Source organism: Cucumis melo, chromosome 1, assembly GCF_025177605.1.
Source record: "Cucumis melo cultivar AY chromosome 1, USDA_Cmelo_AY_1.0, whole genome shotgun sequence".
Taxonomy (NCBI): domain Eukaryota; kingdom Viridiplantae; phylum Streptophyta; class Magnoliopsida; order Cucurbitales; family Cucurbitaceae; genus Cucumis; species Cucumis melo.
Genome location: NC_066857.1, coordinates 15,581,663 through 15,600,622, shown reverse-complemented (window position 1 = coordinate 15,600,622; position 18,960 = coordinate 15,581,663). Strand labels below are relative to the sequence as shown.

Sequence of the window (18,960 nt, the reverse complement as noted above, 5' to 3'; positions counted from 1 at the left end):
TGATACCATTATTGAGAGGCTTGTTTGAGACTATAGATGGATTTCTTCAAATTTGCTCACCATAGACTTTAAATTATTAGTTATAAAGCTTTTTTGTTGTACCATATAAATCGTCTCAACAATGTTTCCATTGAGAAACACAATTTTCACATCCACCTGATGTAGCTTCAAATCTAAGTGAGCTACTAATGCCACGATTACCCCGAAAAGAGTCTTTCAATGAAATCGGAAAGAAAGTCTCTTTGTAATCAATATCTTCCTTTTGAGTAAAACCCTTTGCGACAATATGAACTTCATATATTTCCATTTTTCCTTATGAATCCCTTTGGTTTTTAAATGTTCATTTACAACCTATGGGTTTCACTCCTGATGACAATTCGACAAGTTCCCACACGTCATTGTCTTTCATGGATTTTATTTTCTCTTCCATAGTATTTGTCCACTTTTGAGAGTTAGAACTTTGTAGAACTTGTTGGAAGTTGATTGGATCATCTTTCATTATGCCAATATCATCTTGATGTTCTTGAAGAAACACAATATAATCATCTGAAATTGCACTTCTCTTTTCTCGAGTGGATCTCGCCTTAATGGCCCTTCTTAAGATTGTTGAGTTTGCACTTTAGGGACTCCATTGTCGTCTTGTTCTATAATTGATTCCATAGTGAACTCAGAAATTGGAGTCTGAACATCATCTATGGCCACATTAGGAAGAGAAATTAATTCCTGTTCAAAGACAACTTTCTTTATGTTATCTTCCCCTTCAAACTCAACATCCTCAAGAAATTTGGCATTTCCAATCTCAAAAAACGATTTCGAAGTGGGATCATAAAATTTGAAACCGCGAGAATGCTCAAAATACCCAACAAAATAGCAGCTAATACTTAACATCCTCAGCTGGACAACCACAGACGTGAAGATGCCTAATATTGGGCTTCTTTCCTGTCCACAACTCATAAGGGGTTTTAACTATTGCTTTAGTAGGTACCATATTGAGGATATATGTTGCAGTCTTTAGTGTCTCACCCCAAAAGGATTTTGGTAAAGAAGAATGACTAATCATACTTCTTACCATATCCTCAAGTGTTCTATTTCGACCTTTTGCTACAGCGATCATGTTGGGTTTTCCTGGCATAGTGTATTGCGGGACAATTCCACATTCCTCTAGGTATTTGACAAAGGGTCTTGGATGTTGTTCACCTGATCCATCATATCTACCGTAGTATTCACCACCACGATCAAACTTGACAGTCTTAATTTTCTTTCCAAGTTGAATCTTAACTTCAGCTTTAAAACACTTGAAAACTTCCAAAGATTGAGACTTCTTATGAATTAAATATAGGTACCCATATCTTGAATAATCGTCTATGAATGTAATAAAGTATTGTTGTCCATTCCAAGAAGCCATACGAAATGGGCCACAAATGTCTGCATGTATTAGTTCTAAAATGTCTGAACATCTGTTGGCACCTAATTTTCTTATGTTTGTTTGTTTTCCCTTAATACATTTCACACAGACTTCAAATTTGCTTAAATGAAAGGAATCAAGAATTTCTTCTGACACAAGTCTCTGAATTCTCTGTTTAGAGATGTGACATAAACGCTTGTTCCACAACATGGCATAATTCTCATTTAATTTATGTTTTATACCACATGATTTAGACAACAAGGACTTGTTAGACGAAGCATAAGAATCAAGCATATATAGGTTATCAATTAAAGAACTGGTACCAATAAGCTTGGAGTTTTGAAAAAGACTGATTTTATTATTTCCAAAAGAACAAGAAAAATCAAATTTTGTCCAAATTGGAAATAGAAACTAAGTTTCGTCTAAATGACGATACAATAAAAGTCTCATTTAAATCTAAAAAGCAACCAATTTTAAAAGTAATCTAAAATTGCCAATAGCTTGAACTTCAACAGCTTTGCCATCTCCCACATAGATGAATCTTTCAGCATCATTTGGCGGTCAACTCCACAGGCAACCCTGCATGGATATACTTATGTGAGTAGTAACACTACAACCTACTCACCAAGTATCTGTAGGTACAGAAGCTAAATTAACTTCAGAACAAACCAAAGTAAGAAGTTTACCCTTCTTTACACGTCATTTGGTGTACTTAGAACAATCTTTCTTGAAATGACTTTTCTTTTTGCAGAAGAAACAAAGATTCTCTATAGCTTGTTTCTTACTCTACTGAGATGTCTCTTCTACAACATCCGTAGGTTTTCTTTTCTTCTTACCATGAAAGTTAGTTGTCAAGTGAGCACTTTATGTCCTTTCTCTCTTAATCCTATCTTCTTCTTGCACACATTGTGAGATAATCTCATTAGTACTCCATTTATCCTTCTGAGTATTATAACATATCTTAAACTGAGTGAATTGTGCAGGAAGCGAGTTAAGTACTAAAAGTACGAGTAAATTTTCATTTATCTCGATATCAAGTGCCTTTAGTTTACCAACGAGATTGGACATTTCCATAATGTACTCCTTGATGTTTCCATTTTTCTTATACCTCATGGAAGTTAAAGTAGTCAAAAGACTACGACTTACTTCCCCTCTTTCATTTTTAGCAGAATATTTTTCAATTTCAGCGAGGAACTTTTTCTTTTTTTTGGTCATTTTCACTTTCAGTGATAGAACCCCGAAAAGACTCTAGAATTGAGTGCCTAATAATTATCAGACACATGCGATTTGACCGTTCCCACTTCTCAATATTAGTCGTATTCAGTTGTTCCCTACTAGAAGCAAGTTTATCGGTCCTTAATGCAAAGTCCAGATCCGTACACCCGAGAAGTATCTCTAGGCTTTCCTTCCAAATCTTGAAATTCGATCCATTCAACTTAGGGATTGAATTCAGATACCAGATATTTGCACAAGACCAACGTATCTAAATAAAGAACAAGCAAATAAATTATATACTCACAATTAATAGGTGTCATAAAATAAAATATGACAAAATAATTTAACATATATGGTGGACCCCTTTTACAAGATACCTAACACAACATTGATGTTCAACCTTTGGGTAGAGACATCAACTGTAAACGGTACTCTCAATGTAGTAATCAAAGTATTGACGATAAACTCTATCAAAAAATTAGCCTTTCTTTGCACTAGCTATTTTTTACATAAGCAATCCTTATAACTGTCACCTACTCATTGCCACACGCATATTCATAATTTGGCCAAATAATTATCTTCCTTTGGGTTGATAATTATTTGCATAAATCAATGAATATGCACATCCTATATTTTAGAATTAAACTAATCTAGATAACATATGCTACTTTGGCAACATGTTATTTTGACTAATTCAATCTAAAATATAAGACACAACAATAATAATTTTATTATTGCAAAAAATAATGAGGAAGAATACAAAACAATTTTTACCCGTGTTCACCCAATAATTGGGTACATTAAAATACAATTAATATCCAAAAAAAATTCAGCATTCAAGTTTAATCCACAAGATGATTAATTTATCTTGAATTAACAACATGATCAATTATACTTGTTTTCACAACATATTAATTAATCAAACTTGAATCTACAATATGATCAATTAAACTTAAATTCACAACATGATTAATTAATCAAATCTTTCAATCTAGAATAAATAAACTCAAACACTCAATATGATTAATCAAATATTGAATCTAAAATAATTAAACTTAAAAGCATAATATGATTTATCAAATTTTTGAAACTACAACATGATTACAATATGATTAATCAAATCTTGAATCAAGATCAATTAAACTTAAAACCACAATATGTTTAATCAAATCTTGAATGAAGAACTCAATAGAAAACAAACAAATTCCAACAATTTAACATGAAATTCATGCTCTGGTACCACTTGTTATAATAAATACTTTAAATCTATATAATAGATTAATCAATCTAGGAATAAGTTTCTATCCATTTAATTCATACTCAATTAGGAATTCTAAGCCTTAATTAAATATATCACATAGTAAATCCAATTAAATAAAATAACCTAATGTGATAAATTATTAATATACATACATAGCTTACACTTTACCTATACGCATTATTTATTCTAACACCTTCAACATATTAATTAAATAAAACTAGCTTTTAACTTTAAATTATAATAATACTAGCATTATACTAGTTAAGTCATGCTCTCCCGAACAAAAATGGTATTATTTTAAAGGAAGGTATTATTCCAATTACATTATCTTTTGGACTATGTGTTTAGCCCTAAAACTAAGTGTGTTTTAATAAAAGAAAAATAACAAACTTATATATAATATATAAAAAATAAAAACTAAAAGAGTATTTAAATCAGCCATCTTATAAAATAATAATAATGACACCTCACATTCTCAAGCTTATCATCTTATGCCAAAAGGCTGAAAAACCCATGCACAAGTTTGGTTAATGTTTTTGAATCTTTAATTGTTTGAAAGCCATGCATGTATATAAACCATATGCATGTTATACTAATCCATGGGTTCTCACTTTTATTCAATGGACATGGATTTAGAAAAGAAAAAAGGTGACCCTTTTGTTATTAATTATGATCTTATTATTATTATTATAAGCAGTCTACTTAATGCAATAATAATTTGGATCTTTTAGCCTTTATATTTATAAAATATTTCATTTTATTCTTCTACTTTCAAAAATAATCATTTTTGTCCTTTCCATCAAAATAGTTATAATATTTAAAAGTTCAAAAATTAAAATATATCAAATTCGTTAAATGAATTAAAAGTATAATAATGAAAAGCATAGAACCTTAGTTACTTATCAGTATAGCATTTTGTCTTTTTTTCCTCCTTATCCATTAAAGTAAATCAATTCAAATCCTATGTACCAAATATTATATATATAATGAATTCAAATCAGATTTGCCTTCTTGAAAATATATTTGACCCAATTAGTAGTTATCAAATTGTCCATTCATATGCTTCTTTCAATTAATTTGACAAATCTATATATAACCCATCATCTCAATACTTAACTTATCATAGTTTCTCAACCAAAGAGAGTAAAAATGGCTTGGTTTTTTACCTTTCTTCTTTTCTTTCTTGTCTCTTCCGCTAATGCTTGTAATCGTTGTATTTCCCAATCTAAGGCAGCTCATTACTACGAGGATACTCCAACCTCATGTAAAAATGTGTCTTTAATTAATTTTATTTTTACCTTCTATGCTTTTTTCATTTTGAATTATGCTAATCCAAAATTAATCATTTATATATATCATAGAAAATTTTAGTCCTAAGACGAATGTAACTTAAATGATGAATTTATCATGTGTATGATTGAGTTATATGAAATATTATTATAGATGGAGGTGCATGTGGGTATGGAAATTTGGCCTTGGAAATGTCTAAAGGCTATTTTGCAGCCGCTGTCCCTTCTATCTATAGAGAAGGAATGGGTTGTGGTGCTTGCTACCAGGTAAAATTTCATACATATATTGACATTGTTGATCTATCAATATTTTTATACTTTTATAGATGTGATATACACCATTTCCATTATATATGGTAAAAAAATCTATGAAATATTACTAATATGACTACAATGCAAGTAATAAATATATGTTAACTTGTTTAAAAGCGAGAAAGGTTTATTTGTTTGATAATTCTTCTAAAAAATATTCATCTAAATTTAAAATGTTATTAGTATATTTAGTTTTTCTTTCCAACGTTATAATTTTGTAGTTTATATTATACATTATTTATAGTAAAACTTTGTACCTGTGTACATATTCTTTCAAAAGGTGTAGCAAAAGAAATATATATATTTGAATGTTTTAAAAGAAAATGTGTTTTATTAACTATGAGCATTTCTTTTTTTCTTTTTGCAGATAAGATGCAAGAATGCAACATTATGTAACACAGTTGGGACCAAAGTAGTTTTGACAGATCAAAATTCCGATAACAGAACAGATTTTGTTGTTAGTAGAAAAGCATTTTCAGCTATGGCTTTAGATGGCAAAGGCCAACAACTTTTGAAAACTGGAATTGTTGATATTGAATACAAAAGGTGAATCATAATATAGTGTGTGTGTGTGTGTGTAGATATAATTAATAATTGGTATTTTTATACCATTGAAAAGGGCTAACTAATTTTAATGGTTGTAGGATACCTTGTGAATACAATAAAAATTTATTAATACAAGTAGTAGAATGGAGCCACAATCCATATTATTTGGCTATTAAATTCCTTTACCAAGGAGGCCAAACAGACATAACTGCAGTCAGTCTAGCATCTCAGGTTAGCTAAAATTTTATTTTAATTTGAGTTTTAGTTAATTTGCGTAACTTAAAAGAATATTTAGCTAAAATCTAGTAACTTTGGTATGCAATAATGATAAACTTTGTGTATATATAAACATATATAGGATGGTTCTGGAGATTGGCAGTACATGAAAAGAAACTATGGAGCTATTTGGGATACAAATAAAGTGCCAGAAGGAGCGATAAAGATGGTGGTGATTGTAGTTTCAGGTTACAAGAATGGAAGAGGGATAATGATAAATTATGCACTTCCTGCTGATTGGAAAAATGGAGAGATTTATGATACTGGAATTCAAATCAAAGATATTGCTACTGAAGCATGCAATCCTTGGAGATGTGGTGACCAACCATGGAATTAATCGATGATCAAATATATATATATGATTCATGATTAATTGAAGTTTTAGTTACAAATATATGATAATGTGTGCATATTTCCCTTTTATTTGTGTATTGGTGTTTGGTGGAATGTTAATGTAATTGTTGTAATATGAAATAAATGGAATGCAATATCAATAATTTGTGAATAATATAATAGATCTTTTTTAACCCTACATTATTATTATTCACCCAAATTGTTTAATCTTAAATTGATTCTTACATTTTATACGTAGGATATATATGGGATATATATGGGGTAAGATATATATGGATTACTTCTCTATTTGTCAATCGGTTTTGATAATCTATAAAATAAATGTAAGTTATTTCTCTGATTATTTGTCAATGATCTTGAAGTAGAGCTTCATATTTGCTATTCATTATACATAAATTTGAATTTATAAACCTATTTGTATAAAAAAATATTGATCGGCAAATAAAGAATACACAAAAAAATAAAAAGAAAAAAAAGGTAAAAGGAAAAGAATCGACATATAGATTTATGTGGTTGATGAACAATATGTTAGCTATGACAATCATAGAGCAAAAGAAATAACGATTCTATTAGAGAGAATATTATTACAGAATACAAAGTTGTGGTGTTGCAAGGGTTTGAAAGTTTATATAGTGTATTTTTCTAAACTTTAAAGTCGTAATCGTAAATACACTTAAATAATACATATATCAAATACGAATTTTATAATATATTAAATCACCAAAAACACCCTCACTTCTTCTCAACCTCAATTACACCAAATATAGCTACTAACTCTCACTACTCCTCCACGTCAATTACACCATAGCTAGGCTACCTCTAGCCACCTCCAATTAATGACGATTAACCTTTTGATGGTATGGAGTTTCATCCATCTCAAAACTAATTGGTAATGAAATGAGTAAAATATCTATCCTATAAAGAGTATGAGTCTTTCCGGTTTTCCTCTATCCTATAAGGGCTTTCTCAAGTGTAAGATTCTCAACGTGGTATTTTATCTCAAAACAATTGGCAATAAGGAGAGTAACCTATCGATCTTATAAAGAGTTTGAGTCCAACCTTTGTTTTTCTAACACTACAAGAAAATGGAGCATTCCCGACGTCGAAAATCACGTCGGCATAAAGAACGTCGGGAATAAGGGCTTTCTCGACTCCCTCAACAACGCGTCGGGAGCTGCGCCGGGAAAACCATCTTTCCCGACGCACCACGAAGGCGTCGGCAAGAATACGTCGGGAAAAACCCCTTTTCCCGACGCCGTGAACAGTGCGTCGGGAGAGGCGTCGGGAATAGGGGTTTTTCCCGACGCCGCGTGAAACGTCGGGAAAAGGGGTTTAATGAGCGTCGGGAATTCCCCTTTTCCCGACGCATTTTGAGGGATTTCCCGACGCCACGTCACTGCGTCGGGAAATCCCCTTTAAATTCGTTTCAGTTCTGTATTCACAGAACCGAAACCAAGAGGAGGAGAAAAAGAAAGGAGAAGAAGAAGAAGTCGCCGCCGTGCATAATCCTTTTGTTCCGCCGCTGTCCGTCGCCGACCGCCCTCGCCGTTGTTCCTCGTCGCCGTCTGCCACTTTAGGTAAGTGAAATATGTAAATTTATTTAGTTTAAGTTTATGTTTTAGGGTTTTTTTTTTGATAAAAATTAGTTTAGGGTTTTTTTTTATGAAAATTAGTTTAGGTGTGTGCTAGATCATGCTGACCAAAAAATACTATGATCGGATTAACTCTGTTTTACATTGTTCAAATAAAAAATGTGAGTAGGGTCTGCAGTTTCTCTTCTTTATTCTGTTGCAATTGCTATAAAATTGGCTTGATTTTCTATTTCGTTGTTGATGATTTTATTGTTTGCATGGATGTTGTTTCTGGTTGAGATTTATGTGGTTAATATTGCAGAAATAGGAAAGGAAGATGAAGTATCGGGAAATATTGGTTCTGGTTCTATGTTTGCTTGGGTTTGTTCTTGGAGTGGTGAGCAATTTCTTCTTTCTTTCTTTTCTTTTCATTGTCGATTATAGTTTCTGCAAGTTTTACTTCTTTTGGATTAAGTTTGTTGCAAAATTTAAGGTTCCTGTTATTTCCTTGCATTATTTTAAATATTTGCCTTGATTTTTGGCTATGATTCAGTATGGATTGTTGGAAAGGCAGTGAATAATTTCTAAAAGAAAATGGGAATATCATTACATTTTCACCCATAGGTAAAGTGTTTGGCTCTAATGAAAGTGGAATTCAATTGGGTAAAGTTAAAAGTGTTTGATAGAGGGTGAGATTTACTTATGCAAACTGATTTTAATGGTTTAAGTAGGAGAATTCAGTTTGGTGAAAGAAAATGTTTGAATGGTGTTGTAGGTGTTTGATACAGTAGTCGGGGAAATTGCAATTATTACGAACTGAACCAAGTTCCACAACAAGGCTGATCATAGTTGCGCCAGTTGAAGATTCAAAATCCACGTGTTGGGTGTTCTTGATATTGCTTGTAGAATGATTGAAGTCATATCAAACTGAAAGCTAAGCAATTGTGTAGAAAGTCAGACGATCGTTGAAGGTTTGAGAAGGCGTTTAAGATTTCTTATTTAAGTTTTGTATTAGGATCTTGTTTCATGTACCGTTGTCGAATATATAAACATAATATAAGATTCCATTTTGTGTATACAAATGTAAAAGACAAATATTATAGTTTCTAAAATAATATTAATTTTATTGATTTATTGGGGTAAAAAAATATTTATCTACATGGACTCAATGTCGGTTTATAAAAAATGGACAATAATGAAACATTTTAATAAAAATAAAATTAAAAAAATAGGCCCAGAACAAGGCAAAGATGTCGTTTTTAAACTGACATTAAAGAGATCTTTAATGTCGGTTTAGAAACAACATTAAAAGCATCTTTAGTGTCGATATAAAAATATTTCCCGACGTAATGAACGTCGGGAAAAAAACGTCGAAAAATAGGTTTTCCCGACGCCGTCGATGCCGACGCATCTCCCGACGTCGGGAAAGGCTTTCCCGACGCCGATTTGGTACGGCGTCGGGAAAGCCTCTCGCGACGCATTTCTCCCGACGTTCTTCCTGACGCCATTTTGTACGTCGGGATATCCTTTCCCGACGTACTTTGCATTTTCGCCGACGTATTTGTGCGTCGGGAGTACCCACGTCTCTTGTAGTGTAATGTGGGATTCTCAACATGCACCCTCAAGATGATGCATCTTTTGGCTCAACAATCTTGATCTAACTTGTATTTCTTTTTATTGAACTGAATACCCGTTTAGGCTTTTGTGTTTCTCTGACACTATATATATTTGATAATATGTGGTCTCTTCTTAAAACCAATTCACAGTGAGAAGAGTAGCCCATCTATCTTATAAGGAATCACAATTAGTACGATATCTTATAAGGAGTATACTATGAGTCCCATTGGTCTTTCCAATGCGGGATTCTCAACATCTCAACATGCTCCCTCACGAAGTAGTCCATCAATCATATAAGGAGTATGAGTTCTCTTGGCCTTCCCAATGTGTGTGATTCTTAATATCTCAACATTCTCCTTGAAGATGTTGATCGAGAAAATGGGAAGTGTTTATCATAGAATATTCTCCTTGAAGATAGTGTCTATCTTGGGTTCCTCATCTTGACCGAATCTCAATTTCTTTTTATTGGATCAAATACCCATTTGGACTTTATAGGCTCTAATACCATATAAAATAGTATGGATTTCATCTCAAAACCAATTGTCAGTAAGAGAAATAGCTCATCTATCTTGTATAATTAAAGACACTTTGAGTTAGTCCCCTTGGTTTTTCCAATGTAGAATTCTCAACCGTCAACATCTCAACATACCCCCTTAAGTGTTGATTCTTTGGGTTTACCCATTCTTGATCGTATCACAATTTCTTTTTACTGGACCGAATACCCTCTTAGGGTTAATGGGCTTTGATACCATTTTTATTTAATAGGAGTTTCATCTCAAAACCAATCAAAAATGAGAGGAGTAGCACATATATCTTATAACACTACAAGCAATCGAGGTTATCCCGACGCAAAAAAAAACGTTGAAAGAACAAACATCAGGAAAGCCCATTATCCTAACACCAATTTACACACGTTGGGAAAGATCCATTTTTTCGACATCGTGATATAAATGTCAGGAATAATAACTTATCCCGATGCGGCATACAAGCGTCGAGAACTATCAGTCAGAAATTATCGAACATTAATTGTGTTAGACAGATATTTCCGACACATCCTGCATGGCGTCGGGGACTTCGTCGGGAGTAAGGGGATCTCCCAACACTATTTGTGTGCATTGGGAGTAAGGCGAGATCTCCAACGCCATTAGTTATTGCGTCAGGAGTAAGGGGATCTCCCGACATTTTCGTGTTGTGTCAGGAGTTCCCTTATAAATTGATGTTTCAGTTCTGTGAAACACATAACAGAAATGAAAGAGAAGAGAAGCGACGAGAGATCAATTTCGCCGACAATCAAAGAGAAGAGAAGCATCTGGCTGTCACCGCCGTTACCTTCGTCGTCATGAGCCTGCCATCATCCCTCTCCCGTCGTCTGCCACGACACATTCCTAGTTGAGGTAAGTTTAAAATCCTAAATCTAAAAAAAAATGTTAGTTTAGTTTAGGTTTTTGTTTTTGAAAATTAGTTTTTGGATTTTAATGATGAATTAGTTGTAGGATATTGTTTAGGAATAGATTTTGGTTTTTGAAATGAGAATTTTGAATGTGGGTTGGGGGGGTATTTGAGAAAATGATTTGGAGAATTGAAATTTTGAATGTGTGGGTTGAATTTGAGAAGGGGAGTGGGGTTTAATTGAATATTTGAAGGGGGTGGGTTGAGAATTAGAGGGGAGGGGGTTAGATTGAAATTTTGAGGAGGGGGGAGGGGGTTGAAATTTTAAAGGGGAGGGGTTGAATTTCAATTTTGAAGAGGATGAGGGGTCGAATTGCAATTTTGAAGAGAATGGGGGTTTGAATTGAAATTTTGAGGGGGGTTGAATTGAAATTTTGAAGAGGGAATGTTGAATTGAAATTTTGAAGTGAGGGATTATGGTTGAAAATTTAAGTGGGGGGGAGGGCAACAATTATTATTGTGTTAAAAATTTTGTAATATGTGTTAGGATTCGTTTTGGCTATCTTACAATTATGGTAGCCTTTAGTTCAATTCTAATACTTTACTTTTTAGTAGTTTTGAATAACTTTGTTGTTGATTAGGGATGACTATCCTACAGTTATCGTAGCATTTTTTATTTTGAATTTGTTTGTATTTCTAAGAGTTTGAAGAGTTTCGAGGCGACTGTCACAGATACTTCATCAAAAAGTACAACAACCCCGAGGAGGCTCGTGCCAACCCACCAAACCTATTGGTGGGACATTAATGAGAATTGACACTTCCTCTGTGACCACTACATAAGTCGTACATTCCAGTGAGCAATTGAACTCTTTGTTATGGTTAATTATGATTTCAACTTTTAATATGTGTAAGAAATAAACAATATAATTGTTTTCATGCAGGATCAATCATGGACGAACAAGGCTGCTAGACAGAAGCAACCTTATAATCATAGTAGCAGATCAAAGTCGTTTCTACAACGATAGCACGAGCTCTCTAAGCAAAGAGGGGATCCGGTCAATCGTGTGGAGTTATTCTGACAAACATACATTCGAGACGGAACGTTCGTGTCCCAGGCTTCAGAGGATGCACATTTAAGTTATCTAATCAACACTTCTGCTTTCATTTGTCCTCTTTAATATATATTATATTTTTTACTTATTAAGATAGTTTCTAAATTTGTTACAGCATCAAATACTAGAGCTCCAGTCTCAGCCTACCTCAGAGGGTAATCAGCCACTCTCTAGGACAAAAGGCCTTGGTTGGGGACCCAATCTGAAGGCCCGCAAGACGACGAGTGCGAGCAGTTCCACGACGTCCTGTCCACAATCCACAGTAGAGCTTCAATTACAGAAAAATATTTTAGGAAAAAATAAAAGTTACATATTAAAAATATTTTCTGACGCATTACAAACGTGGGAACATGCTACAAATGTCGCATCGAGAATAGTTTTTTCGATGCATAGACAACATCAGATATATACACGTTGGAAGTAGTTATTCCCGACGCACCAATGACATCAGAAATGTCGATGTCGGGGATTACTTACTCCCGACGCATCAAGAATGTCAGTGAAGAAAACGTCGAGAGAAGGTTATTCCCGAAGCCTTGTTGGTGACACGTCAAGAAAAGGTCTCCCGACGTTCCTTTTTGCGTCAAGAATTTGTTTCCTGACGTCTTTTCTACTTCCGTCGGCGTTTTTGTGCGTCAAGAATCTCCCCACTTCTTGTAGTGTAAGGCTTCATTTTTGTTACAAATTCCTACAATAAATTAGAGTATGTCGCACCAAACTAACAAGAACGCAATAGCAGATAATCACAAAGAAAGCGATAAAAGAATAAACGACACAAAAATATATAGTGGTTCGACCAAGTCGGTCCACATTCACTTTGAGAACCAGCTTGAAGGGATTTTATTAAGAGTAAATTCAAGATACAAACTACAGATATCAACGAAGTAATATGCAATTTGTAATATTAGCATCGTACCCGACTTTACTGTCAACCAAACACCAAGACACTGAGAGAACCACGCGTCGGATGTTTCCTTTGATACCGAGACTCAAAACCCACTGAAAACTGCCTCTTTTGACAGGAGATTCATGTGTCAAATAAGCACCGCACAACTAAAGAACCCATGACCTAAAACCGTCGGCAAGAAGCGTCGAAAATGCGGAAGAACGCTGTTGAAACCCCAACCTAAAACAAGCTCAAATCCATCAGATCTCACGTCAAAGCTCGTCGACTTTGCCCGTGAAAACCAGAACAAACGTTACACAAAATTCGTCGATAACCAATGCCCGAAAACTCTGTCTCTTCGCCAGAAAACATGACCCAACCACCACAGAACACTACTGCTCTCTCCTCACCTGAAAATGTCGGACGACAAACGGAAAAAAGCCCACTGTCAATCGTTGCCACAAGTCTCTCACTCTCTCTTTTTCTTTTCGTCATGTGGCTACCCTCCCTCTCCATTTCTCTACTGTGTATTTTCGGCTGCCTCTATCTTACCGAATCTTCTTTTTCTTTTCTTTTTAATAACTTAAACGAAGAAGATAAGAATATTTACAAAAATGTCATTGAGTCATAATTAGCATTCTGCCCTTAACTTAAAAAACACATTTTAAACCTACTTAAATATTTGTCACTTTTCTACAATTTTCCTAATGTGGAATTCTCAACATTTCAACAATGACAAGTACCACTAGTCAATTACTGATGGTGACCAATCTTTAGCGAACAACTCCAATGGCCAACTCTATCGATCATCTAGTTCAACAGCCACCTTTTAATTGTCCAGCGACCAATTCAATCAACCAATTGTGTCATCCAACGACTCTAATGACCAACCTGATCCATTAATCATATGCTAGGAAAAATGTAAAAATAAAAAGGAGCTACTCAACCATTGAAACATTTCCACTATGTAACAAACCGAACAAACTCTTATAAAAGCTTTATGTGGCAAGTGTTAAAATAAAAAATGACCTCTTGAACAAAAAAAAAAAAAATAAAGAGACCCATATTTTTCCAATTAGTTATACTTTAACATTAAATTCATGAATGTGATAATTAAAATATGAATATTATATGATTTTGAAACCAAAAAGTAGAGTAATAATAATAAACAAACAAACTGATGAGACCATGGTATTGTCAAACTATGATCGACAATATGTGACAGCCTAACATACCATTATCAATTATTATATTCTCTTTTTTCTTTCACAAATTACCTTTTTGTTTTTTGTCAAATCAGTTTGTCTTATTTTCAGATTTAATGGAATATCTATTTTGGTGACTTATATTTTCTCAAATATTTAAAATCTTGAAAATGCCTTCTTCCTTCTTTTTTTTTTTTCTTTTTCTCTTTACCTTTTGAGTGTTTTTAAATTTTAAATTTTAAAATTAATCATATAAACTAAATAATTTGATAAATATATGATTTCATATCATAAATTTATGATTAAGTAAATATATACAACCATAGAAAGAAAGTTGAAAGCCAATTTAAAATTAAAGGTAGGAGGAAATGCAATTAAACATCAGAACTTTAGTAAATCTGATGGCTCAAGATTATGGATTCTTACTTCTAAGTCCCAAGCAAATCTGATTAGGTGTAGAGACACCATCTGACTCTTTTTTTTTTTTTCTTTTCTTAATTTGTTTTGTAAATATCAATTTATGTCCTAAATTTTGGAGTTTGTATCGACAATCTAACAAAATGAACCAAATTGATTATTAATAGTTATTGATAATAAACTACTACATATTATCTCTCACTAACGTTTTATTTAAAAAATTTGTCATTTAAAACAATTTTTTTTAATTATTATATCAATTTAAATTCCAAAACTTTCATAAATATTAATTTCTTTAAAAAAAACTAATCAATTTAAATCTTTTATTAGGATTACTATATGAAAATATCTATATATTATCTCTTCTTTTAACAGAAGGAACAATTTGAGTAATATGATATTGCATGAACAAATTTCAAATGAAATTTTGGCTAAGATTTAAACGAATTCATTTAGGAAGGCTTAGGGTTTTAACTGATATAAATATATAATAATGACTTTTACACGAAGTTTTTCCCAAACAAAACACAATGGATTTCATAGACTGATAGAGAGGATCAGTTAAAGATTATTTTTCCTATTTTTCTTTTCTATGCACAATATCTAGCCAATGGTCCATCTTCTTCGATCCTCACATCCATTTAAAAAATAATAATCTACAAATGAGCACTTCAAAAACCCATTTACACAAAATTAAAGATCAGGCAAGTCCCATATATTTATATTTTATCTTATAATTAGGCCAATTCCCAAATTGGAGGCACCCTGTATAAGTATATGATCATCCTCATGCCTTCTTCCTCACAATCATACTCGATCAATATTCAATTTCCTTAGGAAAAGAATGGCTTGGTTTCTTGGTTTTCTCTTCCTCTATTTCATTTCTTCTGCTAATGCTTGCGATCGTTGTGTTTATCAATCCAAAGCTAGCCACCTTTATGATTCACCTACTACATGTAAAAATAATAATAATAATTTTTTTCTATTATTTTTTTACCTTTTTTTAGAATAATAATAATTGCATGAAAGTATTTTGTCATAGGATTAATATTGGTTTCTCTTATATTAATTTATCCATTTGGAACAGATGGAGGAGCATGTGGTTATGGCAATGTGGCCTTGCAGTTCTCTAATGGCTACTTTGCAGCTGCTGTCCCTTCCCTTTACAGACAAGGAGTTGGTTGTGGTGCTTGCTATCAGGTCTTTCATTTTTTCTTTCCTTTTCATATATATGTTTTTTGTATGATCATAAGCTGAGCAACTAGCTACTAGTACGAAGTCCTACACGTGTCTTTAAAAATGATTTAAAAATAGTTAAAACTTGAATAGGTCGTCGGTACCAATTATGTGTTCGTTTATTCACTCAAAATCAATTTAGTGTTTGATTTAATAATATTTTTTTAATGCAATTCTTCATATTGTCAAAAGTAATTTTAACCCTTTTTTTTATTTCAACCATGTTTTAATTCATAACAACTATGATTTGAACTATTGTTTTAAATCACTCCGCTATATATATGCCCTAATACTAGAAAGGGTATTAAATTTCCATTTAAGTTTGATACTCACTTGACATTGACATTTTTTCTTATTATATTGTTAAAAAATAAATAAATGAAACATAGCATTTCTTAATACATAAATTGACATATGAAACGTTTATTTGTTACTTAATTTTATTTTCGAAAATAACCATCGAGATATCGATATTATTGTATTTTAAATTTTCATTCGTGGAAATTAAATCTTGTTAATTTTGTTTTAGGTGAGATGCAAAAACAGAAGGCTTTGTAACACCATAGGGACTAAAGTGGTGTTGACGGATCAAAATAATGATAATGCGACAGATCTTGTTCTTAGTAAAAGAGCTTTCTTTACAATGGCTCTAAATGGCAAAGGTGCAGACCTCTTGAATCTTGGAGTTGTTGATGTTGAATACAAGAGGTAGAATTTTACAATATTTTCTTACATATATATATATAATCAATCCTATATATATGAGTTAAAATTAATCATTATAATTAAGGACTTGATTTCTGTCTTTTTTGCAGGGTGGCTTGTGAATACAAACATAAGAATTTGTTAGTGCAAGTGGAAGAATTTAGCTACAATCCATTTTACTTGGCAATTAAATTCTTGTACCAAGGTGGCCAAACAGACATGGTAGCTGTGGATATAGCTCAAGTAGGTACCTCAGAGTGGAGCCATATGAAGAGAAGTTATGGAGCTGTTTGGGAAATAAACAACATACCTGAAGGTTCATTACAATTGAGGATGGTTGTGACTTCTGGATATGATGGAAAATGGGTTTGGGCAAAGTCCGTACTTCCTGCTGATTGGAAAAGTGGAGCCATTTACGATACTGGAGTTCAGATCAACGACATTGCTAAAGAGAGTTGTCCTCCATGGCAATGTGGTGATAAACCATGGAAATAATTAATGATAACATTAATTAAGTTCATATCAATAATTGTGATTTTATTTTCTCTAGACTATATAGCATAATCTGAGAAAATCAAATAAATAATATACTCGGTCATCTATGTATTAGTAAAAAGAATTCAATAGAATTCTATAATCAAATAAAATTTAAATGTATTATTATTATCTTCCTTTTGATCATTTCCCCCTTTAAACTAACCTATAAAAAAAAAAGGTCATTTGCAAAAATTTATGATAATAGAATTCATGTCACAGCATTTTTAAATTGTAAAAGTAGCCCTCTGATAATCCTTTAATAACTCTCTAATAGTGGTATGATATATTTAATTAGGGTAATTATAAAAAGTAGCAATTTTTAGAATAATTATTAAGTATGTAGCAATATTTTAAAAAAAAAATTGCAAATATAGCAAAGTCTATCAGTGATAAACTTCTATTATTGATAGACACTTATGATTTATCAGTAATAGACCAATATTTGCTACATGGTCTATCAATGACAGACTCCTATCATTGAACGATTTTGACAGATTTTGCTATATTTGCAATTTTTTTAAAATGTTGTTATATACTTAATTATTTTAAATTAATTACTACATTTGCAACTATCTCATTTAATTACTTGTCATATTTGTAATATATATAAAAAAAATGTACCATGAGCTACTTTTTTCTAAATTTGTTACATTTTTTTGTCATTTGATACAATTTTTTCTAAAAAATGGTGAATGTTACTCCTTTCGAAAACCAAATTTAATCAACACCTGTTTGTATTTGTAGACAAAAGGTCTTGGATTCAAATTCATCCACTCTATTATATGAAACCTTTTCAAAAAAAGAAAACCAAATTAAAATCGTCGTTATTGGAAAAAAAATTTTAAAAAAAAATGAATATGTTTTTAGTGAAAACATGAGTTCATTTAATTTTAATATTTTTTAAAAAAAGTAATTTTATTTTAATAAATAAGGAAAAAATATGATAAATCAGTAAAAATTAATTTTAAAAAATAGATGGAAAAATTCTAAACTAGTCCACAATTTTATAGAATTAGCTCACATGGCCCGTAAAATTGTAGACCATGCTCACAAGTTCTGATCAAACATGTAATATTGGCAAAATTGACCTAGAAATCGTAGACCTGTTCTACAATTTCGAAATGAGAGAAGAACAATATAATAACCAAAGTTAATCAAGTTATAAGATAGAAAATGGCGATTGTTGCTACAATAATTTTTTCTCTCAACTTTCGAAGTTTGCAACAATAACACTTGGAGTTTTTAGTTTACTTTCAGCTGGGAGTTCATTGAGGCAACTTACCACACCTACTTCCATCAATTTTCATTCAATTCACGTTCGTCTCTCCTTTTAAAGTGACAGTTGCTCTTCAAAAAAGGTAACCTACTAATCTCTTTCCAACCTTTGATCTTTCTATTTTGAAACAATATGTCTTTTCTAAAGCAACTTCCTAAGACCTTCCAAATTGAGAAAAAGGAATTTATCCTCTTGTTGGATAATAAGACAAGTTTTATCCGTATGTGGTTTGACTGAGGTTTGTCAACACAAATCTTTCTCGATGGACATCACTCCAGACACATTAGAATGGGTTAGAAACTGTTTCAAAGCTCTGCTTGATACTTCCCCTTCAAGACATTTTTTTCTCCG

At 32.3% G+C, this 18,960-nt stretch overlaps 2 protein-coding genes and 1 long non-coding RNA gene across 5 annotated transcripts; all 3 read left to right on the top strand.

Moving 5' to 3' along the window:
• Nucleotides 1–5,022: 5,022 nt before the first annotated feature.
• On the top strand, nt 5,023–6,834 carry LOC103490239 (expansin-like A2). Its single transcript, XM_008449668.2, has 5 exons — nt 5,023–5,145; nt 5,325–5,437; nt 5,850–6,028; nt 6,127–6,259; nt 6,387–6,834. The coding sequence occupies exons 1-5, from the start codon at nt 5,031–5,033 to the stop codon at nt 6,639–6,641; spliced, it is 795 nt and encodes a 264-aa protein (XP_008447890.1). The 5' UTR covers nt 5,023–5,030; the 3' UTR covers nt 6,642–6,834.
• A 1,267-nt stretch (nt 6,835–8,101) lies between these two features.
• Nucleotides 8,102–9,370, top strand: LOC103487309 (uncharacterized). Of its 3 annotated transcripts, XR_007823646.1 has the most exons (4): nt 8,117–8,235; nt 8,552–8,626; nt 8,783–8,918; nt 9,005–9,270. It is a non-coding gene; the product is annotated as an uncharacterized LOC103487309 (long non-coding RNA). The 3 variants fall into 3 exon arrangements; XR_007823647.1 differs by lacking the exon at nt 8,783–8,918 and having other exon boundaries at nt 8,102–8,235; nt 9,005–9,370; XR_007823645.1 differs by lacking the exon at nt 9,005–9,270 and having other exon boundaries at nt 8,783–8,996.
• Nucleotides 9,371–15,674: 6,304 nt separating this feature from the next.
• Nucleotides 15,675–17,462, top strand: LOC103490240 (expansin-like A2). The gene is made up of 4 exons (XM_008449670.3): nt 15,675–15,811; nt 15,943–16,055; nt 16,621–16,799; nt 16,907–17,462. The coding sequence occupies exons 1-4, from the start codon at nt 15,700–15,702 to the stop codon at nt 17,289–17,291; spliced, it is 789 nt and encodes a 262-aa protein (XP_008447892.1). The 5' UTR covers nt 15,675–15,699; the 3' UTR covers nt 17,292–17,462.
• The last annotated feature ends 1,498 nt before the right edge of the window (nt 17,463–18,960 follow it).

Coding starts and splice junctions, on each gene's coding strand:
- LOC103490239 (XM_008449668.2), top strand. CDS start 5,031: ATGGCTTGGTTTTTTACCTTTCTTCTTTTCTTTCTTGTCTCTTCCGCT. Junction 5,146..5,324: donor CGAGGATACTCCAACCTCAT/GTAAAAATGTGT, acceptor ATATTATTATAG/ATGGAGGTGCATGTGGGTAT. Junction 6,260..6,386: donor CAGTCAGTCTAGCATCTCAG/GTTAGCTAAAAT, acceptor AAACATATATAG/GATGGTTCTGGAGATTGGCA.
- LOC103490240 (XM_008449670.3), top strand. CDS start 15,700: ATGGCTTGGTTTCTTGGTTTTCTCTTCCTCTATTTCATTTCTTCTGCT. Junction 15,812..15,942: donor TTATGATTCACCTACTACAT/GTAAAAATAATA, acceptor CATTTGGAACAG/ATGGAGGAGCATGTGGTTAT. Junction 16,800..16,906: donor GTTGATGTTGAATACAAGAG/GTAGAATTTTAC, acceptor TCTTTTTTGCAG/GGTGGCTTGTGAATACAAAC.